The sequence below is a fragment of the Micrasema longulum genome, unplaced genomic scaffold, assembly GCF_059751315.1.
Source record: "Micrasema longulum isolate JH-2025_06_02 unplaced genomic scaffold, ASM5975131v1 h1tg000545l, whole genome shotgun sequence".
Classification (NCBI taxonomy): domain Eukaryota; kingdom Metazoa; phylum Arthropoda; class Insecta; order Trichoptera; family Brachycentridae; genus Micrasema; species Micrasema longulum.
Window position 1 is genome coordinate 1 of NW_028277741.1, and position 13,047 is coordinate 13,047.

Here is a 13,047-nt window from a genome sequence, read left to right on the forward strand (position 1 = left end):
TTTTAAGACGGGATTAAAACAAAAAAAATAAATATATAATTTAAATCATTGTTTTGATTTTACCTGCAGTGCCAGGTCCTTGGTCTTTGTCTTGGGAGCTGCGATGCACTTGGCCACTATGCTGGACATAACCTCGCCAACGGTCTTGCCAGCATGGCCACAGTTCTCGGCAAAGGCCAGAGCAGCTTCAAGACCTGGAAAGAAAAGACATAATATTGTGAACTTCTTGCTTAGTTGACAAATTAAATGTGCATAAATATCGATGCACATAACACGTTCGCGGTTATGCCGGCTATAGCCGTCAAAATCGTGTCTCTTATTTAAGAAATGGAGGCTACAGCTGTCAATCTAAAAAATGATTCCATATCTCTACAAAAAAACATTCAGCAGCTTAGTGTACCGGAATGTTAGTCAAATAAGATTTATTTCATTTCATTAAAAAAAATTTTGCACCACAACAGGCCAGAAGGCCCATTACAGTGGTGAATTACATTACAGAACAACCAGGCTTGAGAAAAATCACATTTTAATTTTTGTGTTCTCACCGGGAATCGAACCCGGAACCTTCCGTGCGTGAGTCAAGCGTCTTGACCACTACACCACGGAGGTCGTTTTTCATTTCAAACCATCAACCTCTGTCCTACCGGAAGAGAAATATTTTTTTAAATAAGAAAGTTATAATGTGTTCAAATGGGTGCATCCTATAAGAAAAAAATTCATGTTAACTGTATTTTTGGCAATGTATCATACGACACATATGATTGATTTTTTCCTTATGAACTAAAACACGAATAAAACAGCATTCAGTTTAACTGCTTTACCGGATTTTCAATTCTTTACTGCATTATCATAATTGATAAAACAAAACAAAAGTTGCGATTCAGAAGCCTTTTTTTTTTTGGAAGAATGAAAAAATATTTTTTTTCATTGTCCCAAAATAAGGGTTAAATATTATGCTCTTATGTATATTTATTTAAAAGGGAATTTTTACAGTACAATATTTCATAGTAACTGGATTGGCACCTGAAACGTAAGACTGATTATCTTACTTTCATGTAGCAAATTATGATCCAGATATGCTGCAGTTGGCGTACCAAAGCAGTGCCCTACGCACAATTAAGTGTGAAAAGGAAATGATAATAAAAGTGATCAAAAGCAGTCAATGACATTCTTCGAAGATGTAGTATGAATCATAGTGTACCTACAGAAACTTCATGGTTGAAAGGACAGTGTAAATTATGGGGTCAAAGCTGCACCCAGAAACTTATATCAAATTACATCATTAGGACAAATTGGATCCTCAGAAGACTGAAGAATGGCACTCCTTAAAACCAGGAAGACAAAAATCAACAAATGTATTACAATGAGATCATTCTGCGATGTATTGTTTTTTTATGGAAGCAAATATAATCTGAAATAAATAACAGATATGTGTCCTAATACTTCGATATTCCCTTTGCAAAAAGATCTTTGTCTCTTTTAAAATAGCAATTGATTACTCAAAAGCAAAATTGTAAAAAAAATTACTGTTAAACTACCAGCTTTCTCCCACTGTTATATGTTACAAGAAAAAGATAGGGATTAGAAAAAACTATAAGTGGTCCGACCGCTGAAATCTAAAGAAAAAAATGAGGTCTATAAAAAACCAAAAGATTATTAATAGAAGCCTGAAGGGCCGATATTCACATTATGTAACAGTCAGCTACAACCAATTCGTCGCGTTGGGGAAACAAGGTTCTATCTGCATAAAATTTTTAAAGTAAAACGAAATTAATTCTTAATTATTATTGAGTTTATTAAGACAGTTTTATTAAAAAATATTAGATTAAATAATGTCTTCATTTCAAACTTTCATGTCTCAAAAAAATTATGAATCTTCATAGGACCTTGTTTCCTCTACGGGACGAATTGTTACCTACTTAGTATGATACTCAAACTGAACTCTTTAAAACCCATGTAAGGCTGTTTTTTGTCAAAAAAAGAACTCCTCGACACGGGATTTCTACAAATTATACATGAGTTTATAACAATGAAATACTCAATAAATAAAAGATGTCTGTTACAAATACAAACTCACAAACACAATACAAAAACTGATAATTGATAACCTCGTTAAACAATACAAAAGTAATTTTAAAAGTTAATAGTGTTTGTGGTCCTTACAATGGTTTTAGTTAATATTCTTAGTCATGCAAGACCAGACCAATCAGAAGAAACAAACAAATTTAAAATATCAATCATTCATTACAAGCGCAAACGATTTGTTGCGTAGCTAAGACGCGGGTGTAACAAAGAGGATGTAAAATGAAGACACCTAAAAATAATTAACAAATTTTTTAAAAGTAAAACTTGCTAAAAATTTGCAAATCAGCTACGGTTAAAAAAAATATAGAAATGTACTGGGTAATAACTTATATTTTTATATAAGCTATTTATTAAAATCATCATTTCCCTATCCACACCCAGTGGTGCATTGGTACTCCAATTAGGAAGTTTGGAGCTTTAGGAAATAGGATATAAAAATGTTTTTTTAAGCGAGGTAAAAATTAGAGTATTCAATTTTACAGCAAAGTTCCTTGTATGAAAAAATAAATAAAATGCATGAAAAATAAAAATGTATAAAAATGATATTCAGAAAAACAAACTACTACGTCAATAGTTCTTCCAAATCAACCAATGATAGCTTTGTGATGAATTTACAGTTTACGAGAAGCCAATTCACTAATCAGCAGAACTCACCAAAGAGAACTTGTGACGTCACACTCGTCATTCGGATTGATTTCAAAATTAGAAAACTTTAAAAAATCATAGTGTGATAATACAATACATAAAAATATTTTTTAAATATTTTGGCTTAGTTTAATAAAAAATCACTGAACTTCCTCATTACAGTGCATATTAATCATTTTTGTCATTTTGAAGGTAAGATTATCAGTCTTACACTTCAGGTGCCAGTCCAGAAACAACTAAATATTGCGGTGTAGAACCACCTTTAAAACCAATATTTCACATCTACCTTGCTAGAAATCGCAAGGGGTACAAATTATGATTGTACGGGGTTCAACTTGTAATGTCAGAAATAAACAAAGAAGTAATAATGATCTCCTGTACAAAACAATCAAAACTCTGCCTGTTCGAGGATTACTGTGGCTTTGCATCATTTTAGAACAATTTAATAGTAATACATTCAAGTTTCCTCTCAAACATAACCATAATACACACTTCACGTCTAATGATGGTTTGGTAGTACCAAAAGTATGTAATAAGTATGGTAATAGAACTCTCAAATATTTAGTACCTACCATTTATAATTTATTGCCGAAAGAACTTAAATTTAACTCACATTGTAACAGGAGCAAAATAAGAGAGTGGCTACTCGATCAAAAGTTTATATAAATATGAATAGTAGCTTATGTGTAAATATTTTAATTTTTCATATATCTTCTTGTATTTAAAAATAAATTTATATTTTATTACTTGTATATACATGTATATTCTGATCTTTCCGGCTGTTAATTTATATCTGTTATTCATTGTTTTTATAAATGTAAATAATATTATATAAATTAGTATAAATATAATCTCCACCAACAAGCTACAGAAAGTGGCTTGGTGGGATTTTAGTTTTAGTAAAAATATAACATTTGAAATTTAAAAAAAAATTGTAAAAATGTACAATTATATTATTTAAATAAAAGAAAAAAAAACAATCTGTCGTTCCTACAAACTAATCAGATCGTGTCAAACGATGTTGAAGAATGTCTCCAAGTCAGCATTTCGTACAGTAAACGTAAATTAAACCGATGTATTATTTTCATCTTGTCAGTTATGTTTCACCGTTCAGGTGTGTTTTGATCACTCACCAACCAGAACTCGTGAAGTGATGATAATACGATACATAAAAATATATTTTTTAATTCGGCTTACTTTGATAGTCTGTGAAAAAATTAATAAACTTATTTAATATCAATAAAAATCACTGTACCTTTTTCTTGCGCGAGGGCATTGCTGTCCGATACAAATTTCTTGATCAGCCCAAGGTATTTGTTCCATTCCGGAGACTTTTCATCATCAATCTGCTTGAAGAGTTTGGCCGCTTCCTCGTAACCCGCCACGCGAGCCTTCCACAGCTTATGGACGCACTTCTCATCAGTGGGCAGTTTCTTATATTCCGTTTCCTCCTCCATTATGACAGGAATTGGGAAACGCTGCTAACAGAACTCTCTGGGACTCTGTATCTAGAAAAACAGAAATTTATATTATATAAAAATGTCAAGATCTGGGCATCGTGTAAGGCTAACACAAGCATTATCGAGAAGTTAGTCCTGGTCCCAACCATTATGTGTAAGAGCGAAGTATAGAATTGGAAAAACGAGGATGATAGTAGGCTGAACTGTCACCAGGTGGTCCACTGGCTGCTGGAGAATTTCTGGAAACGCATGTGTGTAGACTGGGAGATTATGCCTATTGTTACAAGGACTTGGTGTCCATTTTGGCCCGTATTATTTCATTTTATGAGACGCAACATTCCTGTTCAATCCACTTTTTTACATGAATGATAGTAGGCTGAATTGTCAAAATGAGATATCTCAGGCTCTAATTTGACTTTGTTCAATTTATTTATAATAATTATGTAACCATTTAATAATAATTGTCTGTTAGCTTTCCATTAAAAAACAAATAATTATCCTTTTCTTCTTATCGCTCCTCTCCCCGATGGAGGTTGGAAATCATTGCTGCAATTCTCTCTCTATTGGCAGCTGCCCTGAACAATGACCGAGTGCTGCAATAGAACCACTCGCGCAAGTTCTTTAGCCTTCTACCTGCACTGCGTCTTCTTTCAATCCTTCCCTGTAGAATGACTTGTAAAATTTTATATTTTTCGCCTCTCATCACACGCCCAAAGTACTCTTTTCTTTATGCCCTTCAGTACCTCTTTATATTTTTCCATCCGGCGGAAAACGTCATAGTTTCGTACTCTGTCCACCAAGGAGATTTTTAATATCCTCCTGTAGCACCACATTTCAAAGGCTTCGATCTTTTTTGAAGTGTTTTGGGTGAATGTCCACGTTTCGACGCCGTAAAAAAGTACTGAGAAGACGTAACATCATACAATGCGCATTCGGAGGTCTAAATTGATGTCTCTACTGCAAAGAAGGCCACGCATCCTGAAAAAGCAGTCTCGCTCCATCTTTATTCCGACGTTGATCTCTTATAAAATGAGAAAATGTAGAAGAAACGAGGACTGCATGCAAGAAGAGAGCGGATAGGACTCATCCAGCTCATTCAGTAAGTCGTAAATAACCACTAGAAAATGGTAATCAAGTTGAGATAGAGCAGACCTTCGTTCCTTTGCTTAGTATTTAGCTAAATAAACTTCTATTACACTATTATTAAAACATTTTTTGTAAATAAAATATTTTTCTAATCATTATTTACTTTTGAAGAATATATAATATGGACAAAAAACAAACAGATAATTGGGTGCAGGTTACTACTACAAAATACATAATGTATGGATAGGAGAAAACTTGACGTTACACCATACCCATAGCTGGAAAAGTATCTAACGAGATTAGATTAAAGAAATTTACTTAAAAGAAAGCTTATGGGCATTTTATTGTTGCAGGAATGAGAAAGTCGATTAATATAGATTTACATTACCTATGTACCAGAATTTTGACAGCTATGAAAAATAGAGAACATGCAAGTACCGCTTCTCGAACGCGGGGACAATTTCTATAAATACCATATCCGTTTTATTTGTATCACCAAATACAATCAACGTTCTGTGAAGAAAAAACCATGACAATTCTACGGACTGTGACACATTTCTGAATACGTAAAAATCACTCCCTAAATTCAATAAAACTGCGCACTAATGACCGACAAACGAGCGGAATTATGGTCAATTGAATTTAATCCTCCCAATTATAGGTGAATGGTGCACTAATTAAGATTTTCCTTATTAGGAATATTCGAGGGCAAGAACTATATGGTTTGAAAAAGTAAAAAGACATGTTTGACATGTCTACTCACCGTCCCAAGCGGAATATCCGCTCGGTGTTCGAGTAAGACAAAATGTCAACTGTAGTATACACAAGCGACAACTTTAAAACATAATTAAGCAATTAAACATTCGTTTAAATTACATCGCGCCGTGTATGCGCCGGTATTGGGAATGTAGGTAGACGAAAGGGGAACCGATCTCCTTTTTGTCGTTTTTGAGCACGAAACAGAATAACAGTCGATGAATGTTGTCATTACCAAAAAAATCCTCCTCTCAACCGTTAAATACAAATAATAATTCACAGTATTTTTTGTTTTAAATTATCACTACATATCTATAAACTCACATTAGGAAAGTTGGTGAGGTGTATATTTGAATAAGTATCTTCCTACAGCAGATCACTTTAACGGAAAATAAAACAAAAAACAAGATCCAGACCTATTTTTATTTACAATGAAAAATCCCAACTTATCTATGAATTTTGAAAAATGAGAAAGTATTGCTAGTTTCTAAATTCGCAATATTTTATGCGGCATAGACAATATTATAATTTCACGGTAGATTCGAGGTAGATACTTTTCTCATAAGTTTTTTCGCCTTTTTTATATTCGGGCCGCTTTTATTTTCATTTAATTGTCCTTAGTCAATACCTTAGAGTATATATGTATACACTCTTAAGTCTTAGCCCAATACGATCAATTCTACTTGCTTCATTCCACTTATTTTCTTTTGATGGTTGGGCTACACGAATGCAGCGATAAATTCACCCGATAACCTTTTTTTTCTTAATTTTCATGATTTGATTACGAAAGTTACCATTAGTTTCCCGTCTATTTTTTAATAAAAAAATATATCATATATATCAACACATTTGTGTTTAAATAAACAAAGTTGTGCGATTCAACAAAAATATGTTAGAGATTTGGAATTTATAAGAAGAGCTTATATAAAAGCGAAATTATTTACTTTCACTTTATTACCAAAATAAACTATCTCTTTTAATTACGTAAACCCTTTTTTATGTTTTATTCACTTTACTAATTGAATATATTACAAATAAATATATGTATATATAATTATATCACAACGCCATTTTTCGTTTTTTTTTTCCTACGGTAAAATACTTTTTAATTTATGGTTATAAAATAGCAAAATATATTTTCATATTGCACTTTTTTCTAATCTAAAAATATAAGCATTTATACTTTTATGGTATTTTTGTACAAATTGATAAGTTTTAAATCAGTTTTTTATTTTATGAATTACGGATATTTACTCAATTATTTCACAATATTTTTAATTGCTTTCATTCAATGTTGATTTATTTATTTGTATACTTATCATCTTGGGTTCTCTAAGGAAATTAATAAAAATAGGACCTAAATCCATGCAAAATTATAATTTTCCACTCTAAGATCGTGCGCGAATGCAGAATGTTTAAATTAATCTTCATAATGTCAATTATGGAGGTGTTTTTTCATAAAAGTAATGTACTAAGTTTGCGACCATATTATACACATATCCAAGCAGTGCCCTTTACATCATTATAGGGAAAAAAAGTTTTGAACTTACTACATTGTCAACATTACATAAAACTACTTCTGGCAACACAGACCTGTCAAAAGTTTGATTTTGAGATTGTTTTGGTTTTTGTTTATACTACAAAATAGTAATAGTTCTACATTATCTCTGTATTGTTTGACATTTTAATTTGAATAAAACCATTATTTGATATTTTATGAGAATTTTGAGACTATGATTTATAGCACGTGCATGTTGATTATAAATGCCATAAACATAAAATTGAAATTTTAATGTAATGTCTCTGAATGAAATGAATGGTAGTGGTTTTGGTGACAAGAAAAAGAAAAACAAACAAGATGATAAAGGGGAAGTGGATACCTCCAACTTTTCAATTGAAGAACGCCTTGTTTCCGCTGTGTGGGTTCATGAGAGGAAATTTGACAAGACTTCAATTGCACAAGTATGTTACAGAACTATCTAATTGAATATCAAAAGTTTTGCCATATGAACATTTATGTGTATTTTAAAATCAATCAGTAAAATATTACAAGTAAATAACGATTAAAAGAGCAAGATAACTCGTGAAAAGTTTAAAGATAAAAAGCGAGAAAGGTGGCCTCTTGCTAAATGCGGTAGATAAATGGAAAAAAGCTGGAATTTCTTCCTTTAAGTGCAACTCAAGCCCCAGTTTCTATATTTGTGAAAAGAGTAGAAATTTCATTTCTAGAACAAGGGAACACAAAACATGAGGTGTCTAAGTAATACTCAATAACTTTTCTGGATTTGCTAATCCTGTCGGATTTCCTCTGCGTGGAAACTCGATTACTTCTTTCGTTATCAGAGATTGTGTGTGATTTTAACCTTTACAAATAATTCATAATTATTTCATTGGAAAAATATTTATGAAACTAGGTTGAATGGTGACAAAAGATCTGTTAAACGAATTTGTGGTAAAATAATGTATGATAGGTGCACAAATGTAAATACATGCAGCATGCAAAGCCAAAACAATAATTATCGACGAAATTAAGAAAGAGGTGCTGTGTTGTTTGGTCATGAAGAGCGAAACGACGACACAAGAATGACAAAAAGGATTTACAGTGTTAATGTTGGTGAATGCAGAAAATGAGGAACACCGAGAAAGACGTGGCAATGTCAAATCCAAAAAAATAACAGCGTAACATGTGATGTTAACAACCACATCTCCCTTAGTCCTAGATTTGCCATTTCCTCCATTCTTAAAAGCGTTTTTTTTTATTTTGTTTGCGTAAGAAACTGTTTAAGTTTATTGCTGTAATATGTTTAGTTATAAAGATGTTAAACTTGCTTTGTTTCTTTGTTGTTCTGAAAACAGTTGTTAGTATTACTTTAGTCCCTAATTAAGTTGAAGTAACTCCTGATAATATAATTAATTTGTATTATACTTTGAATAAAAAAATTACAAAAATGCCTACTTGAGGATGAACATGTCAAATGCCGGAATAATCAGCCTGCTAGCGTAAGATTTATAAGACAGAGTGATGCAGCGCTGTATCATCACTGTCTACCCCTAAAGGGAAACGATGTACTTAATGTTTTTAATTAATTATTTTTGTTTCTAGATTAAAATAAATTTTAGGAAAAGATTTGGAAAAGCACCGCCTACCAAGAATACTCTTTATTTCTGGGAAAAAAAGCTCTTTTCAACAGGGAAAGTAATGGACGCCAAAAGGTCTGGAAGACCCTGCAGAAGGTATTTAATTACTTTCATTTTCTCATTAATGTTAGCGCCAGGCTGCAATCCTGAATCTTGATTTTACGATTAAAGAATGGTGTAATTTTATAATAAGGTGAATAAAAAACAAATGGATATCAGCTATATAAATGAATGTATGTTCGCATGAACATTTCAGGACAGCCAAATAATGACGTTATTGAAAAAAAATATATAAACAACACTTTCTAATGTCATATGATTAATACAAAATTTCCTAAATATAATTTGTTCTCTAGGAAAATACACATAGCTTCGGTTGAAGCATCCTTACAGCAGTCTCCGGGATTGTCCTTGCGAGCGAGGGCCGAGCAGCTTTCCCTGCCACGAACAACTCTTATCAAAATATTAAAAGATGACCTCAAACATGTAAATGGAACTACACAGAGCCAACATCAAAACACTAATGGTAAATATTACACTCAATTTGTAGACTTATAATAAAACTTAAAATAAACATGCCAATAGTATTAATTATTGAAACCTATTGCAACAGAGAGGAAAAACAGTTGCGTAGGGAATATGGAAATCTAGGCATTTACAGATCTTATGACCCTGCCATTGGCTGGTTTAAGTGGCCACTTTACACACTGTGTAACATAGATGTTTGCAATCAATTTCAATCTTAATCTCCCCAGGGAGTGAAATCCAGCCTTATCTACAAATATTTGGATATACTCAAAGTATTGTTGAGTATTAATAGTCTGTGTACAGGCAGATGAAGAATAAAGTTCAGAGTGTGAAATAGAACCAGAACCCTGGACTAGTGCTTTCGACTTGATAGCTATACATATTATTTGTATTCTTATGTATTATTTTACTAATCTATATATATTGCTAAATTATTTATATTCAAGTGACAGTGTGTATTCTTAGTAAATATTTATGATTATCTATACTTTATATTTATCTTATAATAGTACTTATAATACTCAACTACTTCTAGTAGTTGTGGTAATACTACTTTCAACTACTTATAATTTAGAACAAATAATCTCCATCTCAGAACAGACTAATCTGACCAGAGGTCTCCATTTTCATGTTCAAATGTTCTAGTTTTGTATAGATGGGAATCAGGGATGGTAATACCAGGGATGGCAATAAATCTGTGGCTTGGATCTAAAAGGGCCAATGTTGTTAATCGAAATATTAAAGGAGAGTAATTTTTCAGCCATTTTGTGATGTTATAGTGAACTTGAACTTGACTTATTTGATAACAATTATTTATAGAAAAAAATATCACATGTATTGTGCATAGTTAAATATATATTTTTTCTAATTTGACATCCACCGTCTACAAAATGTTGGCAAGAAAAAAATTGAATCCAACATTGGCCCTTTTAGATCCAAGCCATAGAGATATGTATGTGCAATAAATTTGTAAACAAAATTGAAAAATTAAACAAATTTGCAATAATTTTTAAATATCACACAATCTTATCGTCACTTTGGCAAATACATATTTGCTCATATTAAATTAAACTTATTATTACTCAACAGGAGGTTAATAATAAGTTAATTTCTTTCAGGAAGTAAATCAGAAATCATGAAAGATTTGCAACCGAAACAGCAAAAGACTGAAAAGGTGGTTCAACGTATTGAAGAGCCACAACCGCCGAATACAGTTCCCTGTCCCCCCTGTCTTCCCTCCTCCGCTACATATACCTACCCCAGCCTTCCATACCTGGCCTACCCCGCCAGGTACCGCCAGCAGTCAGGCCCTGCAGCCAATGTGCCCCCCGACCAGAACTACGTCCCCAATGTCGGGATGACCCCACACGTATTGACACACACACACCCTCATCACATGCAGCATGTTAACCACACTTATCAAACGCATCCGCAGATGTGCAAGTATGACGTGTTTCATGGCCAGTAATCAATATTTTGAAGAATACAGTTCTATATGTGAAATAGGGTACGAGCCCTGGATGAGCATTTTCCACTCAGTGGCTACTCTATAATATCGCGGGGTAATTACTACAACAAGGTAACTTCAAAATCAAAATTTTCGAGTTAACCACTAAAAACACTTATTTGTATCCTCCTCCATGAATGCTACAATTACATCATAATATTATGAGACAATACGAAGTGTAGAAATTAGGCAGTCTCGTGGTCTACTGGTTGGTACATTTATCTAACATTTCTAAGGTCTCGGGTTGGATTTCTGGAATGGTAAGTGTAAAACATCTACAATTTAATCAGTGGTTTTCCACTGCATTAAACTGATCATGTTATCTTCATGTATATGTTCTCTTATACACTGCGATTCCAGTACCAATGCGGTTTCCTTAGACTATGTAAATACATAGAACTAAATAAATAAATAATAAAAAAATAAAAAAAGGAATTAATGAATTAATATTACTAAAAAAAATCACTAAGATCATAAAATATTTCCTTACTTTTTTTAAATAGAAGAAATTGTCCATTTATCGGATACCAACAATTGTAAATAAACTACAACATTGTTACTAATAGTGAACTTACGTTTATAGATAAATACATAATATTTGAAATACCTATTTTCTAATAACATACAAAATGACAAATCAAACCACTCATACACGCGTTTGTGTAATATCAATGTAAAAAAGTGAGTTGAACAGGAATGTTGCATCTCATAAAACGAAACAATACGGACCACAATGGACACCAAGTCCTTGGAACAATAAGCATCATCCCTCTGTAACTACACATGTGCGTCTTCCAGGAATTATCAAGCAGCCAGTAGGCCACATGGCGGATTTCTACCTCCTATCTACAAAAACTTATCTTTGGACTTCTATCTTTATTTTGTTAACTATAATGTTGAAACAGTGCTTTATTAATTCAGTTTTTTATTGCTTACTTCTTGGGATGAACACTTAGTACTATGCTCTATGTTTACGTTTATTTTTTGTAAGTTTATTTATATCGTTTTTGACTTGCTAGAATTCCACTCGTCCATTCGCTTTGTAGCTGCACGACGATTGATAGTCTAACTTCCCTATGCAAATATGTTGTCAACTATAAAATACCTACATTTTGTAAATGGGGTCTAGAATTCCAACCGTCCATGCGCTTAGTAGCTGCAAAACGTGTTGTAATCTTAATCCTTTTTATTATTCTTTTTTAAAAATTCATTTATACTCTAAATTTCTTTGTCAATTTTAAAAATGTGTAAATAGGGGCTAGATTTCTTACCATCCATGCGCTCTGTAGCTGCAAGGAAAAAATCTATATCTTCTGCTAATTTTTTTAGTAGTTTGGTAGGTAATCCATTTCATTTTGTTTTATTTTCTTGAGATTTTGTGGTAGTTATTAATTTAATTACAATATTACAGTTAACATAATTAATTATGTAAAATGTTTGTCACTATTTGTTCCGTACATGTACATTTGGTGTATTTTATGTTGATAAATAAATCAGTATTGTTATTAAGTATATAATGTACAGTAATATTACGCTTATTATTTAGTATTTTTTCATTAAATAAAATATTTTCATACAAAATTAATCTGAATTTCTTTTATATAATATGTTTCATTCAACTGCTCTTTAAAACTAGCTACGCACAATTAATGATTACATTTTTTAAACTGTACAAATTCTATGATAGGGTAGAATATGTTTTGGAAAAACCTTGACCGTGGCATTAGTGTTAAAATGGGTGATTTTGCTTTTCTAAGAATTTTTTCCTCCCATATTATTTGTCAATATTTTACGAAAACACGCAACAAAGTAGAGATTTCAATGATTTATAAGTATACTTAC

At 32.2% G+C, this 13,047-nt stretch overlaps 2 protein-coding genes across 2 annotated transcripts; one reads left to right on the forward strand and one right to left on the reverse strand.

The window, feature by feature from the left end:
- Positions 1–63: 63 nt before the first annotated feature.
- On the reverse strand, positions 64–6,189 carry LOC148280761 (protein mini spindles-like; the record flags this gene model as incomplete). Its single annotated transcript, XM_088227845.1, has 3 exons — positions 6,040–6,189; positions 3,986–4,238; positions 64–194 (listed from the first exon to the last, which is right to left on the reverse strand). Coding segments are annotated over exons 2-3 (333 nt in total), but the record flags the coding sequence as incomplete, so codon positions are not given.
- Positions 6,190–7,607: 1,418 nt separating this feature from the next.
- LOC148280762 (uncharacterized) lies at positions 7,608–11,637 on the forward strand. The gene is made up of 4 exons (XM_088227852.1): positions 7,608–7,994; positions 9,136–9,266; positions 9,527–9,696; positions 10,817–11,637. Exons 1-4 carry the CDS (start codon positions 7,830–7,832, stop codon positions 11,164–11,166), a joined length of 816 nt encoding a protein of 271 aa, XP_088083978.1. The 5' UTR covers positions 7,608–7,829; the 3' UTR covers positions 11,167–11,637.
- Positions 11,638–13,047: the final 1,410 nt, after the last annotated feature.

Bases quoted from the DNA above. Each gene is read 5' to 3' on its own strand.
- LOC148280762 (XM_088227852.1), top strand. From the start codon at position 7,830: ATGTCTCTGAATGAAATGAATGGTAGTGGTTTTGGTGACAAGAAAAAG. The intron at 7,995-9,135 runs GTATGTTACAGA...TTTTGTTTCTAG, and splicing joins ACAAGACTTCAATTGCACAA to ATTAAAATAAATTTTAGGAA. The intron at 9,697-10,816 runs GTAAATATTACA...AATTTCTTTCAG, and splicing joins CCAACATCAAAACACTAATG to GAAGTAAATCAGAAATCATG.